We start from the raw sequence: 13,241 nt of genomic DNA, 5'->3' as shown, positions 1-13,241 counted from the left end.
ACTCATTGGAAAAAAGGAGAATTGCGTTGGTTGATGCAATGAATACAACCCGGATGTAATCTTTTCAGAATGTGACCCGTTCTTGTCCCGATGACCGACAATCCTTGAGAATGAGTTGTAAACAACTTGTTCACAAGTCTGGTAATGGATTAGGCTCGCAAGGTTGGTAAACAAACGTTAAAGTGTGGAACGCTTACTTTGTTAGGCACCTCTTTATTAAAACGTGAGTAGTACAGCCAGATAGCTTCTCAACTGAGCAACGTGCAGCGTTGACATTGATGGCATGACACATGTTTGTTCACAGTCTGCAAGTGTGCATGGTGTTCCTCGTTGAAGCAGCGCAAAAATGCCCGCTGGGGTGTCGTGGACTCGTTACCTGAGGATGTACGGAGCCAGTATATTGGCCATGTTTGCAGGGGCACAGGCGGTCCACCAGTACTACTTACCCGACCTGGTGAGAGGGCTGAATTGAAGGAGACCTATTATCTTCAATATTCAATGAGATTTTATACCGCCTGAAGGCTTTATATCTTAAGTAGTAAACAACAAATGTTTTCATGCCATAAGACTTGTTAGTATTCTTATACAGTAGTAATTTTTCGAGTTAATACAAATAACTTAGACATTTAGCTGTCAGCTAGTATTCCACTGCTTTATAAATTGTAAGCTGTTGCCGTGGTGCTGCCGAACATACCAGTATCAAGGTCGATAAATTGTGACAACACTAAATGACCTCTCTGAGTTGTTCAAGTCCATTTTCACTTTAAAAGTAGTGCACAAGTAGATCGTTTGTTTCTGAAACTGTGCTTTTCTTTTTCCATCAGACTATACCAGAGGTCCCACCAAAGCCTGGCGAGCTTCGGACAGAATTACGAGGCTTCCAACTCAGAGAAGCAGCCGTACAGCAGCAAATGGAAGCAAAACCCAAGATGAACTAATATGGAAATAATATATATATAATGGAAATGGTCTCAGGGCGGTGAATATTTATCACAGACAGTAATCATTGGTTTCAACATATTTGTAGGTAGACAACAGTGTGAACATTAAATGGACTTTTCATAGTCTGGTGTTTTGTTTTTAAAGGAACAGACCGCTCCAAAATGTCAGGAAAATGTTATTTGAACATCTGAAATTTATTTGAGGTTATCCAGCACTTTAAATGGTGGCAGGTGGGCTGACTCCATGTAACATAAATTTGAATATAAGATGGAGGTCTTCACGGGGACGCGTAACAGAAAATAATTGAAAGGCACTGCTTTTAGAAGCATATTTTCTTTTCTGAGGAGTAAAATTCTAAATCAAAGCACCACAGCAGTTTAACTTTCAGCAGCTTCGTTGTATTAAATCAGTACCATACCCGAATGTGCGACAGCATGGTGTTTGAGTGGTGAGCGCATCTGTCTCACAGGTTTCAGCTTTGAATTTCAGCTCAGCCCTTTAGCGTTTACATGCTCTCCTGATGCTGGTGTGGGTTTTCAAAACTCCCCAGGTTCTCTGGCTTCTGCAAGACAAGCATGAAAGCTCGAAAGTTTCCATAGTTGTTAGTGTGAGTGGAAATTCTTGTTCGTCTGAAGTACTCTGCGATATTGGCTGGCAAACAAATACTGGCTGCCTCTCACTGAAAAGACGGCTCGGATCGTCTCCTGGGGATAAATATAAAATAAAATTGATGGCTGGATGTGTAAAAAAAAGAATACATTGCATTTTTTAGTTGCCTGATATAAATGTTTGTGTAATTATGTTTTATATGAATCAAATAAGTGTAGCAACATTTATATATGTACGAAATAAACGGGTTTTATTGTTTTAAATTTGTTGGAACAATGTCAGACCCTTTTTTTTTTTTTTTTGGTGAAGCAGGGTCGTATCCTAGCAACCGATATTAACAAACAGGATGGATGACAAGATGCCGACCGAACGAGAGAAAGAAGCTTCTGCGTACCTGGAAAAACACAAAATCTTCGATCTCATGAAAAACCTCACCAGCATGCTCTTCTTTTATAGACCCGGTTAGCCTTTTATGTATTATAAGCAACTGCTTTTTTTTCAGGGCACTTTTTGAGGTAAAACTACTCGCTTTTACCAGATAGTTAGCAGGTTAGCTAAAGTAGCACTTCGCTGTTAACTGTTGAACTGTTCTTTTCTTGGATTCAATTAATTTTTTCATCATCGTATAAGTACATGTAGTTTCTCAGATTTTTTTTGTCTTTACAAGCTTTATAAACATTCTGTAAATGTACAGAAGTTCAATGAAATTTTGTTTTTCTTCATTTAAATATAAATGATGATTAATAATATTTGAACCACTTCAGTGAACTTGGATAATTCCCGTTGCTCCGCTTGTTTGGAATCGCTCATTAGTCATCCTTTTTGTTTCGCTTTTAACTGATTCAGACTACCTTAGCTTTTATTCTTAACATTTTACTGACCTTTCACCTATTTAGCATTTCGTTTACATTTTAAGCGTGTTTCAGGTTGATTGGACGTCACTTTTCATCTGTTTCACACATTTTATTTATTTTTATTGTGTCGTTTGTTATTTTACTCAATCCATTGGCCTTTTTTGTGCACCTTACTATTCATGGATAAGCAGAAAATGGATGGATGCACTCCTAGTTTTTTTGGCAAAAGTCTTCCTTGTACTTTGCTATCCTTTTAGTTGATAGGCATCTCAACTTGGAATCATTTGTCCTTTTTATTCAGATGATCCCAAAGAGTTTCTGATCGAGAAACTCACACAGCTAAAACAAGCTCGAGATAGTGGCCAAAAAGCACCCAGTCTCCTCAGCCCTTCTAACCTGGATGCAGCGTTTGGTATAGTGGACCCAGCTAATGAAAGACATGTCTCGTTTGCACGGTACAAACAGGGTGAGCGCGTCACAACTCATGAAAATTTATATTTTTTCATCATACTGTACTATTAAAAGAGCCTTATATTTTCCACAGCTCTCATCTCATTGGGCATGAAAGACATAAATGAGTGTCCTGACGGCGTAAACGAAGACAAAATATCCTATGATACTTTCATAACAGAAGGGTAAGAGAGGTTATGAGAATTATTATTATTTTTTTTTTTACTTCAATGATTTAAAAATATAACATCATGTTCTCTTATTGTTACAGGATGCTTAGCTTGGAGAAATGCTCAGCGACATACAAACAACCTTAAATTTAAAATTTACTCCTAAAAGTAACAGTTTCTTAGTCTCTTTATACACTTTTGCAATGTTTTTCCAGTATTCGCTGTGATACAGACCAACATGATTGCATGACATTATTTTATAACAATGCAGACCCTGATAAATAAAAGAATAAAACAGCAAAACATATTTGAGTTGGATTTTTTATTTTTTTTTCCTTAAACAGGTACGCGGGGTACTCATGTGGTCCTTGAAAGCTACCCGGTGCCCGCTGGTACCATATTGGTGGCCCCAGCTATACAGTATCTACAGCAGGCTATTGATGCAAAGTGCTCGTAGCAATTATTGGAGCAAAGATTTGCTTATACTTAAAGACGTGAACACTAATGCAGTGGGATGATTTACAGTATTATATGGAATTGCGGACAGCAGTGCAAGTAAATTATTTATGATCTACATTTTCATCATCTGAACTCGACACATTTTTCACACATCCATTTGACAGAATGATTAATAGCATTAAGACGATCTGATTTTACTTTTATACATTTACAGAATTTTATTTTTGTTCCTGTGTTTCCTGACATTGTATTTTATTTTGAATATATATTTACTGTATTTCATTTCTGGGTATTCATGTTTACTGTATTTCTATTTTAAATTGTTTTCTGTACATGTTAATATACTTACTGTATTTATGTTTTGTATTTTTACGACATTTTATCACCAAACGAGCAATGGCCGCCTGCTGGTAGGCGTGGCCAAGCCGAATTCCGGAAATGACATGGCTGCCTCCTTGAGTGAAGCCCTTTCTCCTGTCTCCGCGTAATAGTCTTGAGTGTTTGCTTTTTGCGTGTGCCCCCCCTCTGTCAACTGTCGCTGTTTTCCATCGGGTCGCCGTCGCGTGGATCTAAGCATGGGCACCGTCCACGCCAGGGTAAGAAAATGCGACGGCAACGCGTTGCTTTGGGCGTTTGACCTCTCGGCGTGTGTGGCTGCTGAGAAGAAAAGGGAGGCCCTCGGTGACAGCGTCCGTCCACCCTTCAACGAGATTTGGGGCATTGGTGGCTAATGCACGGCGCTTGTTTGTCGAACAAAGTATGCACATTTGGACCTCCTCAATCACATCTTGTCTACCGTGCATTTTAAACATTTAACACCACGATGCTGACGTTTTCGGTTTGCTTTGTATAAGATGCCAGCTCGTTGTCTTCTTGACACCACTGTTTTATTTATTTTTATCTGGGAGTCGAAAGACTGACATTATGGAGATGTACTGTACTGTGTTATGCACTCAATGACATTTTGTTTGATAGACTCCGACTGTATAATAAGATATAATAAGACTGCATGATGAGCAGAATCAGTAATTTAAGTTTATTGTCCTTGTACTTGTGTGAAGAATATTCACATGTACTCAACCAATATTGTTTTGAAACCTTTTTTACTGGCACTATTTTGTCCCTTTGTCCTATTCAAGCCATTCAAAGTCTATTTACATGCTCCTTCAGGACATCGCTCAGCTGGAAAACTATTTGGCAAGTTCCTGAAATTGCCACCATTTTCAGGATCGCATTTAGTATTACAAATGGGACAAATATTTGCCATCGACACTCTCCTTCCATATTTCTTGACTGATTCAAACCCTTCCAACTTTAGGTCTCACATTCTACATGTTAACAATTCAATTCATTCCACAGCATTTCATGTCAGTGTCAGCTGCTCAGGTTTCACCCACAATTTCTCAGAAAAATGCATTCTGAATTTTGTAGCGTCTAAACAACAACTGCTTTCGGATTGTGTGATTAAAGTAGGCTACAATGCAGATGTTGCTATATTATACAGTAACATCATGATTATCTTTGTAAAACCTAATTTGTTTGATGCAACTCCTCTTGTATTGCATGCCATTCAAAAGACTAGATGATGTAGGTGTACCTAATTGAGTGTTGTGAAAATCGCTGACAAGTGTGCATAACAAAAGAAATACTTGTGCAAATAACTTATTATTCCATAGATAATATCTTTCAGGAAATGATGTAATTGTTTCACTTGAGTCACAGCGTGCCTCTTGATGGTCGTTTCTTTTCTCCGTGGTGTTGCAGAGCCTGGACCCTCTGCCCATGCAGGGTCCTGAGCTGGGAGTTCACGCTGACGACATTGAGCCTCCTGATATGGAGCAGGAACCCAAGCAGGAAATTCTGGAAAACAAGGATGTAAGATCCATGTAGTTGCCAAACGCGCCACAAAACAACTTTGTGAAATGACATTTCCTTCTGCTATTTTAATATCCAAAGGTGGTGGTCCAGCGGGTGCATATAGACGGGCTCGGGAGGACCAAGGAGGACCTGCTTTCCTATGAGATCTCTGATGTTTTCCGAGCAAGGAATTTAATCGATGTACGTACTGGAAATCAAAGGGAAACTACAGCCTGTTAACTGACTCCACACTGCTGCTTTGTTATTTCAGGTAATGAAAAGATCCCACGAAGCCAGGCAGAAGCTGCTTCGTCTTGGAATCTTCCGGAAAGTCGAAGTTGTTATTGACACCTCCAGGGGTACATCAGCCACAAAATACGACACTATACACGAGTCACATCATGTTGGGGTTATTTGGATGTTGTGCAAAATTTGCAGGTGAACCTAAAAATTCACTATAATATTTTCAGGTGAATTCAATATGAGCTTCTCAAAACTTTTGAATGGACACACCAACTGTTCAATGTTTATTTTCTTTTTGCATTTTCCTGTTCTCGAAACTAAAGGCTGAACGGGTGTTTGATCATGAATGGACCAACACGTTTCCTGGTTCAATTACAATTGGTTCTTAAACAGTCCATTCCATCAATGCTGTTCACATTTCGACATCATTTGACCAAGATGGCACCCTAAAAATTGCCAGGCTTTGATTGCAGCAGAGAGACTGGTAGAGTAACAGAAAGGCACAGAAGTGGACATTTTGGAAAAAATGAATTGTTTAAAAAAAAAAAAAACAGCAATCAATTCAAATCCAATTCAACTTTATTTGTGGAGCACTTCTAGAGCTAACTTTTGCTACCGCTTATGTTTCAGGTGAAGACGCTCTCCCCAACGGCCTCGATGTGACGTTCGAGGTCACCGAGCTGAGGCGGATGACAGGCAGTTACAACACTATGGTCGGGAACAATGAAGGAAGCATGGTGAGTGCGCAATTGGATGGATGGTCTCGCTTGAATTGGCGCCACTAAACGATGGTACAATCATGCATCACGGCAGGTGCTCGGAATGAAGCTACCCAATGTGTTTGGCCGGGCCGAGAAGCTCACCTTTCAGTTCTCCTACGGCACCAAAGAGACTTCCTACGGCCTTTCCTTTTTCAAACCGCAAGTGGGGAACTTTGAACGCAAGTAAGTATCGCTCATAGCTCTCATAGTGTCATGTGTTGACAATTAGGAGCGCAACACGACATATATTTGCGTATGAATTTTTCGCCGCGACATTTATAACTTGCCTCTCCTTCTGCATAGTTTCAGTGTATACTGAATACTGATGAAGAGAAAGTGAATGTTCGTTTTAGAAATTGAAGCCAAACTATGAAATAGAAAACCTTTTACTAGATTTATTAGCGACCGCTTGCATCAAGATTCTCCAATTGCTTGACAATACATCTGATAATCTTGTTTCGTTTTTGCCGTGGAATAGGAGAGGAATGTTGTGCCGTGAAGTGACTTTCCGTCTCTTTTTTATTTTATTTTTTTCTCTCCCCTCAGCATCACACTCAACGCCTACAAAGTAACCGGACAGTTTCCGTGGAGTTCGCTGAGGGAGACGGATCGTGGCGTCTCAGTCGAGCTAAATGTAAAAGACGACAAATCTTCATACGATCGTCATTGTGGAAAAGGATTTTAATGTCTTGCTGTCCATCCTTGCTCAAGTTCCCTGTATGGAAGACCAACCAAACCCTGAAGTGGGAAGGCGTGTGGAGAGATTTAGGATGTCTGGCTCGCACCGCCTCCTTCGCTGTCCGGGAAGAGAGTGGACATTCTCTCAAGTCATCACTCGCGGTATTTTGTCTTCAAATCCCAGATGACATAATCTTAATATCACAGGAAACGCACAGCTGCAAACAACAACAAGGTTATGTACTATAAAAGACAATCAGGTTCCACTAATAAATGAATTTCCAATTAACCCTTTTATGCACCCTGTAACCTGAGAACATGATAAACTGTCCACTGTAGTAACTGCTGTCCCTCAAAGGGTTAAACTGTTTTTTTAAATGACTTTGAAACTACAGGTACAGTTATGTCAATTATTTTTGTAATATACGTGATTTTTAAAAAAAAGTACACAACGAGTGAAGCATTTAATAATTTGGGTGTGTAACTTAAGGGCAACAAAGACCCCAATTCAATCATCTCAAAACGGAAGGTAATAAACAGCCAAAATGATTTTTTTTTTTTTTTTTAAGCATGCCATGGTCATCGACACCAGAAACTCCTCCATCCTGCCCAGGAAAGGTGGCCTCTTGAAAATCCATCAGGTCGGTTGCAGACCGCACGCCTTAAACCACAACCACATGAATGACCTAATTTACGGAATAATTGATGTGACGTGTAGGAGCTTGCTGGTTACACGGGAGGAGATGCCAGTTTCCTCAAGGAGGACTTTGAAATCCAGCTCAATAAAAGCCTCTTCTGGGACTCCGTGAGATTTACACTTTTTTTTTTTAACCTGTAAAAATGATCGCAGTTTATATTAGAATTGTCTTCACCAAAGCCTCATATTTGTTTTTTTTCTTCCAGGTTCTGTCTGCCTCCTTGTGGGGCGGTTTGCTGTTGCCTATTGGTGACAAGCCAACAAGCATAGCAGACAGGTACTTCATATTTTCTTGTAACCCCTTTGTCATTGCGAATCCGCCAAATAAACATCAAAAATTGGACACTCTATGGGTGGGGCCAGTCGGTTGGCAGGTAGATAGCTCGATCGGTAAATCGCTAGATAATGTTGTAGGAGTCTCCACAATGGGAATGACATAAGTCAAAGCAAAGCAGACTTTTTATTTATAACTTTTAAAAAAAATGTTTTTAACCTCTCTGTCATAACTTCCTATGTCGTCCTTCCAGGTTTTATCTGGGTGGGCCGACCAGTATTCGTGGTTTCAGCATGTACAGCATGGGCCCGCAAAGTGAAGGTGAGATGGTTGGCTACGCTGTTAGCCTCGATGCTAATTTTAAAATATTTTCATAGTTTTTTTTTTTTTGGTGTCATTTTGTTTTTTAATTGGTATGACAGGCGATTACCTGGGAGGAGAAGCTTACTGGGCGGGTGGCGTTCACCTCTACACTCCGCTGCCCTTCCGGCCTGGCAGGGGGGGCTTCGGCGACCTCTTCCGAACGCATTTCTTCCTCAACGCCGGGAACCTTTGTAACCTCAACTACGGTGGGTTAGCTCCTAAAAAACAAACATAAAAAAATAAAATAAAAAAAAAACTGAAGGTGAACATCCCAGAGCTTGGAATTTTACCGTAATATCGAGCTCAAAATGTTAAAAATGACACGTTAGGCATAATTTTGAAGTGACTAGCCCTTTTCAATCATGTCATTCATCTTTGAACCTTTACCTTTTAATGGTTAACTTCTTTATACACTACGAATATTCAAACAAAACGTCGGTGATGCACCTCACTTTTGCAATACTCCTTCGTCATTAAACTCTTTAAACTTATGTTTACAGATACTTGCAGAATGTTACTTAAAACGGTTTCGCTTGATCAATATGCTGAAAAATATGGTGTTCGGAGGTTGTGTATCAAAACTAATTGAACCTACCCCAATAAATGAATAAATAAATGAATAAGGATCATTGCGTTTCTCATGCTTAGGGGAGGGCCCTCAAGCACATTTGAAGAAGCTGGCAGAGTGCATCCGCTGGTCATATGGGCTTGGCATTGTGTTGCGTTTAGGCAACATTGCGAGACTGGAGCTGAATTACTGCATTCCCATGGGAGTTCAGAGTGGAGACAGGTAAAGATGCTGTCGACTTACAAATGCCATCTTGATGTTCACAGGTGGGAGGGTTGTTTTTCATTGAAATGAAACGTACTTTATTTTTCACAAAGGCATTGTGATGCCTGCGAAAAATGAAGTATATGCCAGCTGTCGTGGATACCCTTGTTCAAATGCCAGGCTTTTGTAATACGATAAAGGACAGAAGTAAATAATTTCAAAACATTTTCCACCATTTTGTAACCTATATGGCACAACTGGAAACGAAAATGAAGGGGGGGAACTGGTTTGAGGCTATGTTCAGAATGAAGCACATTGAAACTCACACCTGCCACATTTGGGGGATTGATGGGAGAAAAAGCTCACTCACGGGTGCAAGGGCAGGCATTCCAGACACACAGCTATTTGTATCCAAGACATGGGAAAGTCAAATTTCCATAAAATGCCCGCTTTAATTTAACCAAACTTGATCATTCATTGTTTTCTTTTGACTGCTGTCTTCCAGGATATGTGATGGGGTCCAATTTGGGGCAGGAATACGGTTTCTCTGAAGCCGCCGTTCAACAGGAATGCCAGTCTTGTTGCTGAAAGGGAAGACTGCTTGTAGTAGATGTTTGTTTGCAACTTATCACTTTGTTGATAAATATGTTTGCACTGAATTAGCATTGCCCTGTGTTTATTAATCTTTGGAGAGCTCAACAAGTCATCAAGCTACAAGGTGAAGATGAACAGCTACCAATTGAGTATAATGCTCTGTAGATGTACAAATGAGTTCTGATCCCTTGATAACCAGCTTCATAACCAACAGTCTTTGGTGTTTAAAACATTTCCGTCTATCTGAAATCATACAGGCAATGTATTTATTTTTTTCTGTTGTTAAGGGGAGGTGCATCTCATGTAATATAATTAGCGATTACTTCACCTACAATTACATAAAAAATACGTCGATGTCAAAGAACATATTTTTTGCACATTATTAAATTTAATAGTGTTATTTTATTACAAACCGTGAAAAATCAACTTATTTTTACACACTGTCCTTTTAAGTAACTGTGCATTTCTGAGTTTACGTTTTATTTTACTCGAGTAGGTTAAATCAATATTTCTAAAATTACACTTGCCACCACTGAATACAAAATGGATGTATGAATGGATGCATGCGTCAAATGAGCGCCATAACTGCGCGGCATTTTTTGCTCAACTTTATGTCACGTGTTTCTTCATCTCGCCTTGTGGTTGGCCAAACCTGCACATGCGCGCCGTCGTCACTTCCGTAGCTGCTTCGTTTAGCCTTCCTCTCGTCCATAGAACGTTGCTGGGTTGGCGGACAATTACTGGGGCTCATTATTCACAAGCTTCTCGAAATTTCGCCACCCTGCTCGCCTTCTTTGGTGCTACGTTCACAACGAAGTAGTGCAAAATAGTGCCAGCACCCCGTTAAACAGCATAAAAAAAGAACCAAAGGGGATTATTTTGGCGTCTTGTTTGTTTTTGCATTGAGCTGAGCGCCAGACAGGCACATCGGACGCACGCTGATGGCGGTCACTATCGAGGATCTCTATCGAAGCTACGGGGTCCTTGCTGATGCCAAGGACGACGTCAGCCAGGTAAATGAAGAAAATACCAAAAAATAAAGCCTCTGCATTGCTTATGTCGCGTCTAGAAAACGCCAAATCTTCATTTTCAGGCCAATGTTGCTGGCTGCTAGCTTACGTAAGCTTATGTTGTGAGTGGGGGGTGCTAAGCTAGCATCTAGCTGTTAGCCTTGTGATGGTGCCATGTTAATTCACAGTCGAAGGTGCTACGAGCCACGTTTTGTTTTGTTCGTAATGAGAGGGCACTCGGACTTTGAAAGCATTTGTCCCGTCTGACTTTAAAAAATATTAACATATTCCATTAATACCGGGATCCGCAGAAGGTAGGGACGTACTGTGAAATCTTTTAATTTGATGACATTTCGATCATGTGTATTTGCCCCCCCCCCCCTTCCTTGTATCCATCTTTCCTTGGCTGAAACGTCTGCTATTATTTGTTCCTTCCTTCTTTTTGGAGTTTGACTCGGTCCTGTTTTCCTTCCCCTCTTTCTTTCCCCTGGCCTCTTTTCCTTCCTTACTCCTTTCATTTTTGCCTTCGTTCCTTCCTTCCCTCAATCCACCACCATCCTTTTTCCTTCACTGAAAGCTACTAGTCGACATGACCTCCTTTCCCCTTGCCCTCCATCACAACTTTTTTTTTAAATTCTGTGTCCTTACTTCTGGCCTTCCTTCCTTACCTCATTCCTTTCCTTTTTGCCCTCCTCCCACCTCAGACCTCCTTTCTTCATTACCTTCCTTGTCCTTTCTTTTTTTCTTTTCCTGTCTTCGTTTACTTTCTCCCTCATCTTAAATTTGCTTTTCTGCCTAACTTCTTCACTCCTTCCTTTCATCTCAGACGTGTTTTTTCTCTTCCTTCCTTCCTTGTATCACACCTATTTTTTATGCATTCTTTCTCACCTTTGTTTAAGCTTGTTTTTCTGTTTCCTTGATTCCGTGCATCATACCAGGTTTTATTCATGCATCGTTCTATTTTTGTCAGTCACTTAACCTTGATTTTTTCTTACCTTCCTTCCACCTCAGACCTTCCTTCTTGTATCCTTCCTTCCTACTTTCATTACACCCATCCTTCTTTCCCTCTGACGCATTTATTTCTTCTTCTTCTCTCTTCATAGTCACTTTTGCCTTGCTTCCACCACAGAACTGTTTTCCCCCCTGACCACTGTCCTCAATCTGTCCCGACCTGCTGCTGTTCATTATGTATCCTTCCTTCTTTTACTTAAAACTCCTCTTCAGTTTTCCTTCGTTCGACACCTGTCCAAAACTGCTTTAGAATAACTTTTGTTCTAGACTTCTCTATTTGTTCTTATTATAGTCACATTTACATATTCAAACATATTTTTCTATCTTAGCATGAGTTTTCATTTTTTTTTTTTAATTCATCATAGCTTTGCTTCCCACACCCCACCGCAGTTTGCCTGTATTTACTCTAACATCAATTTACTTTTTGGGAATGAGGAAATCAGTCAGTGTCTTCAGTAATGTTAAACACACGCACAAAACCAATTAGTTCCTTGTTCTTTGCATTCTGCAGCACAAAGATGCCTACCAAGTCATCTTGGATGGCGTGAAGGGCGGGCCCAAGGAGAAGCGCCTGGCGGCTCAATTCATCCCCAAGTTCTTCAGCAGCTTCCCCGAGTTGTCGGACGCAGCCATCAATGCCCAGCTGGATCTCTGTGAAGATGACGACGTGTCAGTAAGTGTGACGACTATGTGCAGTCGCTCAAGATTTATTCTCAGGCCACGTTCATTCACTGTTAATATCTTACGACTGCCTGTTCACTTTGGTCCAGATTCGGCGGCAGGCTATTAAAGAGCTCCCGCGGTTTGCGACTGGCGACAACATCCTCAAGGTGGCAGATATTCTCACCCAACTACTCCAGACAGGTACTGGATGTATAGAAAGTAAAGTAGTACCTTGACTTGACCTGTGAAATATTTTTTCAGCCAAGTACCCCCTAATCAGTGGAAAACATTTTTGGTTTGGGGGAAAAAAATGACTTAAAACAGAGTGCTGGAGCACTTTTAAAATAATTTTGTACGGTTGCTACTTTTTAAATATATTTTAAAATCTCACGTCCCTCTTGAAGCTCGCTCATATGACCCCCATTTGACAACCAATGTTCTAGACCATACGATGCTATTTTTATTCAAGAAAACTATACAAACAACAAGCCCGGAAAAATGTTAGGGTTTTTTTTTATTTTTATTTTTTTTTTTTATTTATTTATTTTTTTTGCGGTCTGGAATGGATTATTGGCACTTAGTTCCATTTCTCCTGGGGAAATTGATTGTCTATATGAGTAAATTGAGTTACGTACCACTGCATTCTTTTATAAATGTATCATTCATTTTTATGGCAGTGTTGAACGAAAACCCATTTTTAAGTGTCATATATGTTAATTTTTTTAGATGATACAGCAGAATTCAACCAAGTGAACATTTCGCTGATTTCCATCTTCAAGATTGACGCAAAAGGTGCGTGTTTGTTTGTTTCAGTTAGCATTTGCACCCCCCCCC

General features: G+C 40.2%; 4 protein-coding genes across 5 annotated transcripts in view; all 4 read left to right on the top strand.

The window, feature by feature from the left end:
• The first annotated feature begins 37 nt into the window (after positions 1-37).
• Positions 38-1,062, top strand: uqcc6 (ubiquinol-cytochrome c reductase complex assembly factor 6). 2 transcript variants are annotated; one of them, XM_019894764.1, is made up of 3 exons: positions 38-162; positions 305-454; positions 825-1,062. In XM_019894764.1, the coding sequence occupies exons 2-3, from the start codon at positions 347-349 to the stop codon at positions 936-938; spliced, it is 222 nt and encodes a 73-aa protein (XP_019750323.1). In that variant the 5' UTR covers positions 38-162; positions 305-346; the 3' UTR covers positions 939-1,062. The 2 variants fall into 2 exon arrangements, with proteins under 2 accessions (XP_019750323.1, XP_019750322.1); XM_019894763.1 differs by having other exon boundaries at positions 41-223.
• A 585-nt stretch (positions 1,063-1,647) lies between these two features.
• Positions 1,648-3,332, top strand: efcab10 (EF-hand calcium binding domain 10). The gene is made up of 4 exons (XM_019894762.1): positions 1,648-2,012; positions 2,707-2,871; positions 2,950-3,040; positions 3,127-3,332. The coding sequence occupies exons 1-4, from the start codon at positions 1,898-1,900 to the stop codon at positions 3,170-3,172; spliced, it is 417 nt and encodes a 138-aa protein (XP_019750321.1). The 5' UTR covers positions 1,648-1,897; the 3' UTR covers positions 3,173-3,332.
• Positions 3,333-3,906: 574 nt separating this feature from the next.
• On the top strand, positions 3,907-9,788 carry samm50 (SAMM50 sorting and assembly machinery component). Its single transcript, XM_019894879.1, has 15 exons — positions 3,907-4,080; positions 5,249-5,359; positions 5,441-5,542; positions 5,613-5,700; positions 6,215-6,321; positions 6,398-6,528; positions 6,892-6,979; positions 7,057-7,185; positions 7,593-7,664; positions 7,742-7,828; positions 7,927-7,997; positions 8,248-8,315; positions 8,417-8,563; positions 9,006-9,147; positions 9,635-9,788. Exons 1-15 carry the CDS (start codon positions 4,060-4,062, stop codon positions 9,678-9,680), a joined length of 1,410 nt encoding a protein of 469 aa, XP_019750438.1. The 5' UTR covers positions 3,907-4,059; the 3' UTR covers positions 9,681-9,788.
• Positions 9,789-10,664: 876 nt separating this feature from the next.
• Positions 10,665-13,241, top strand: part of api5 (apoptosis inhibitor 5) — a 7,651-nt gene continuing 5,074 nt past the window's right edge. Inside the window, exons 1-4 of the mRNA XM_019894867.1 lie at positions 10,665-10,736; positions 12,256-12,417; positions 12,515-12,608; positions 13,134-13,199. Of these exons, the coding sequence (XP_019750426.1) occupies positions 10,665-10,736; positions 12,256-12,417; positions 12,515-12,608; positions 13,134-13,199 (394 nt within the window). The remainder of the gene's footprint in view (positions 10,737-12,255; positions 12,418-12,514; positions 12,609-13,133; positions 13,200-13,241) is intronic.

Source organism: Hippocampus comes, unplaced genomic scaffold (assembly GCF_001891065.2).
Source record: "Hippocampus comes isolate QL1 unplaced genomic scaffold, H_comes_QL1_v1.1 scaffold319, whole genome shotgun sequence".
Classification (NCBI taxonomy): domain Eukaryota; kingdom Metazoa; phylum Chordata; class Actinopteri; order Syngnathiformes; family Syngnathidae; genus Hippocampus; species Hippocampus comes.
The sequence above is the reverse complement of the archived record's forward strand: the minus strand, read 5'-3'. Positions and strand labels throughout refer to the sequence as shown.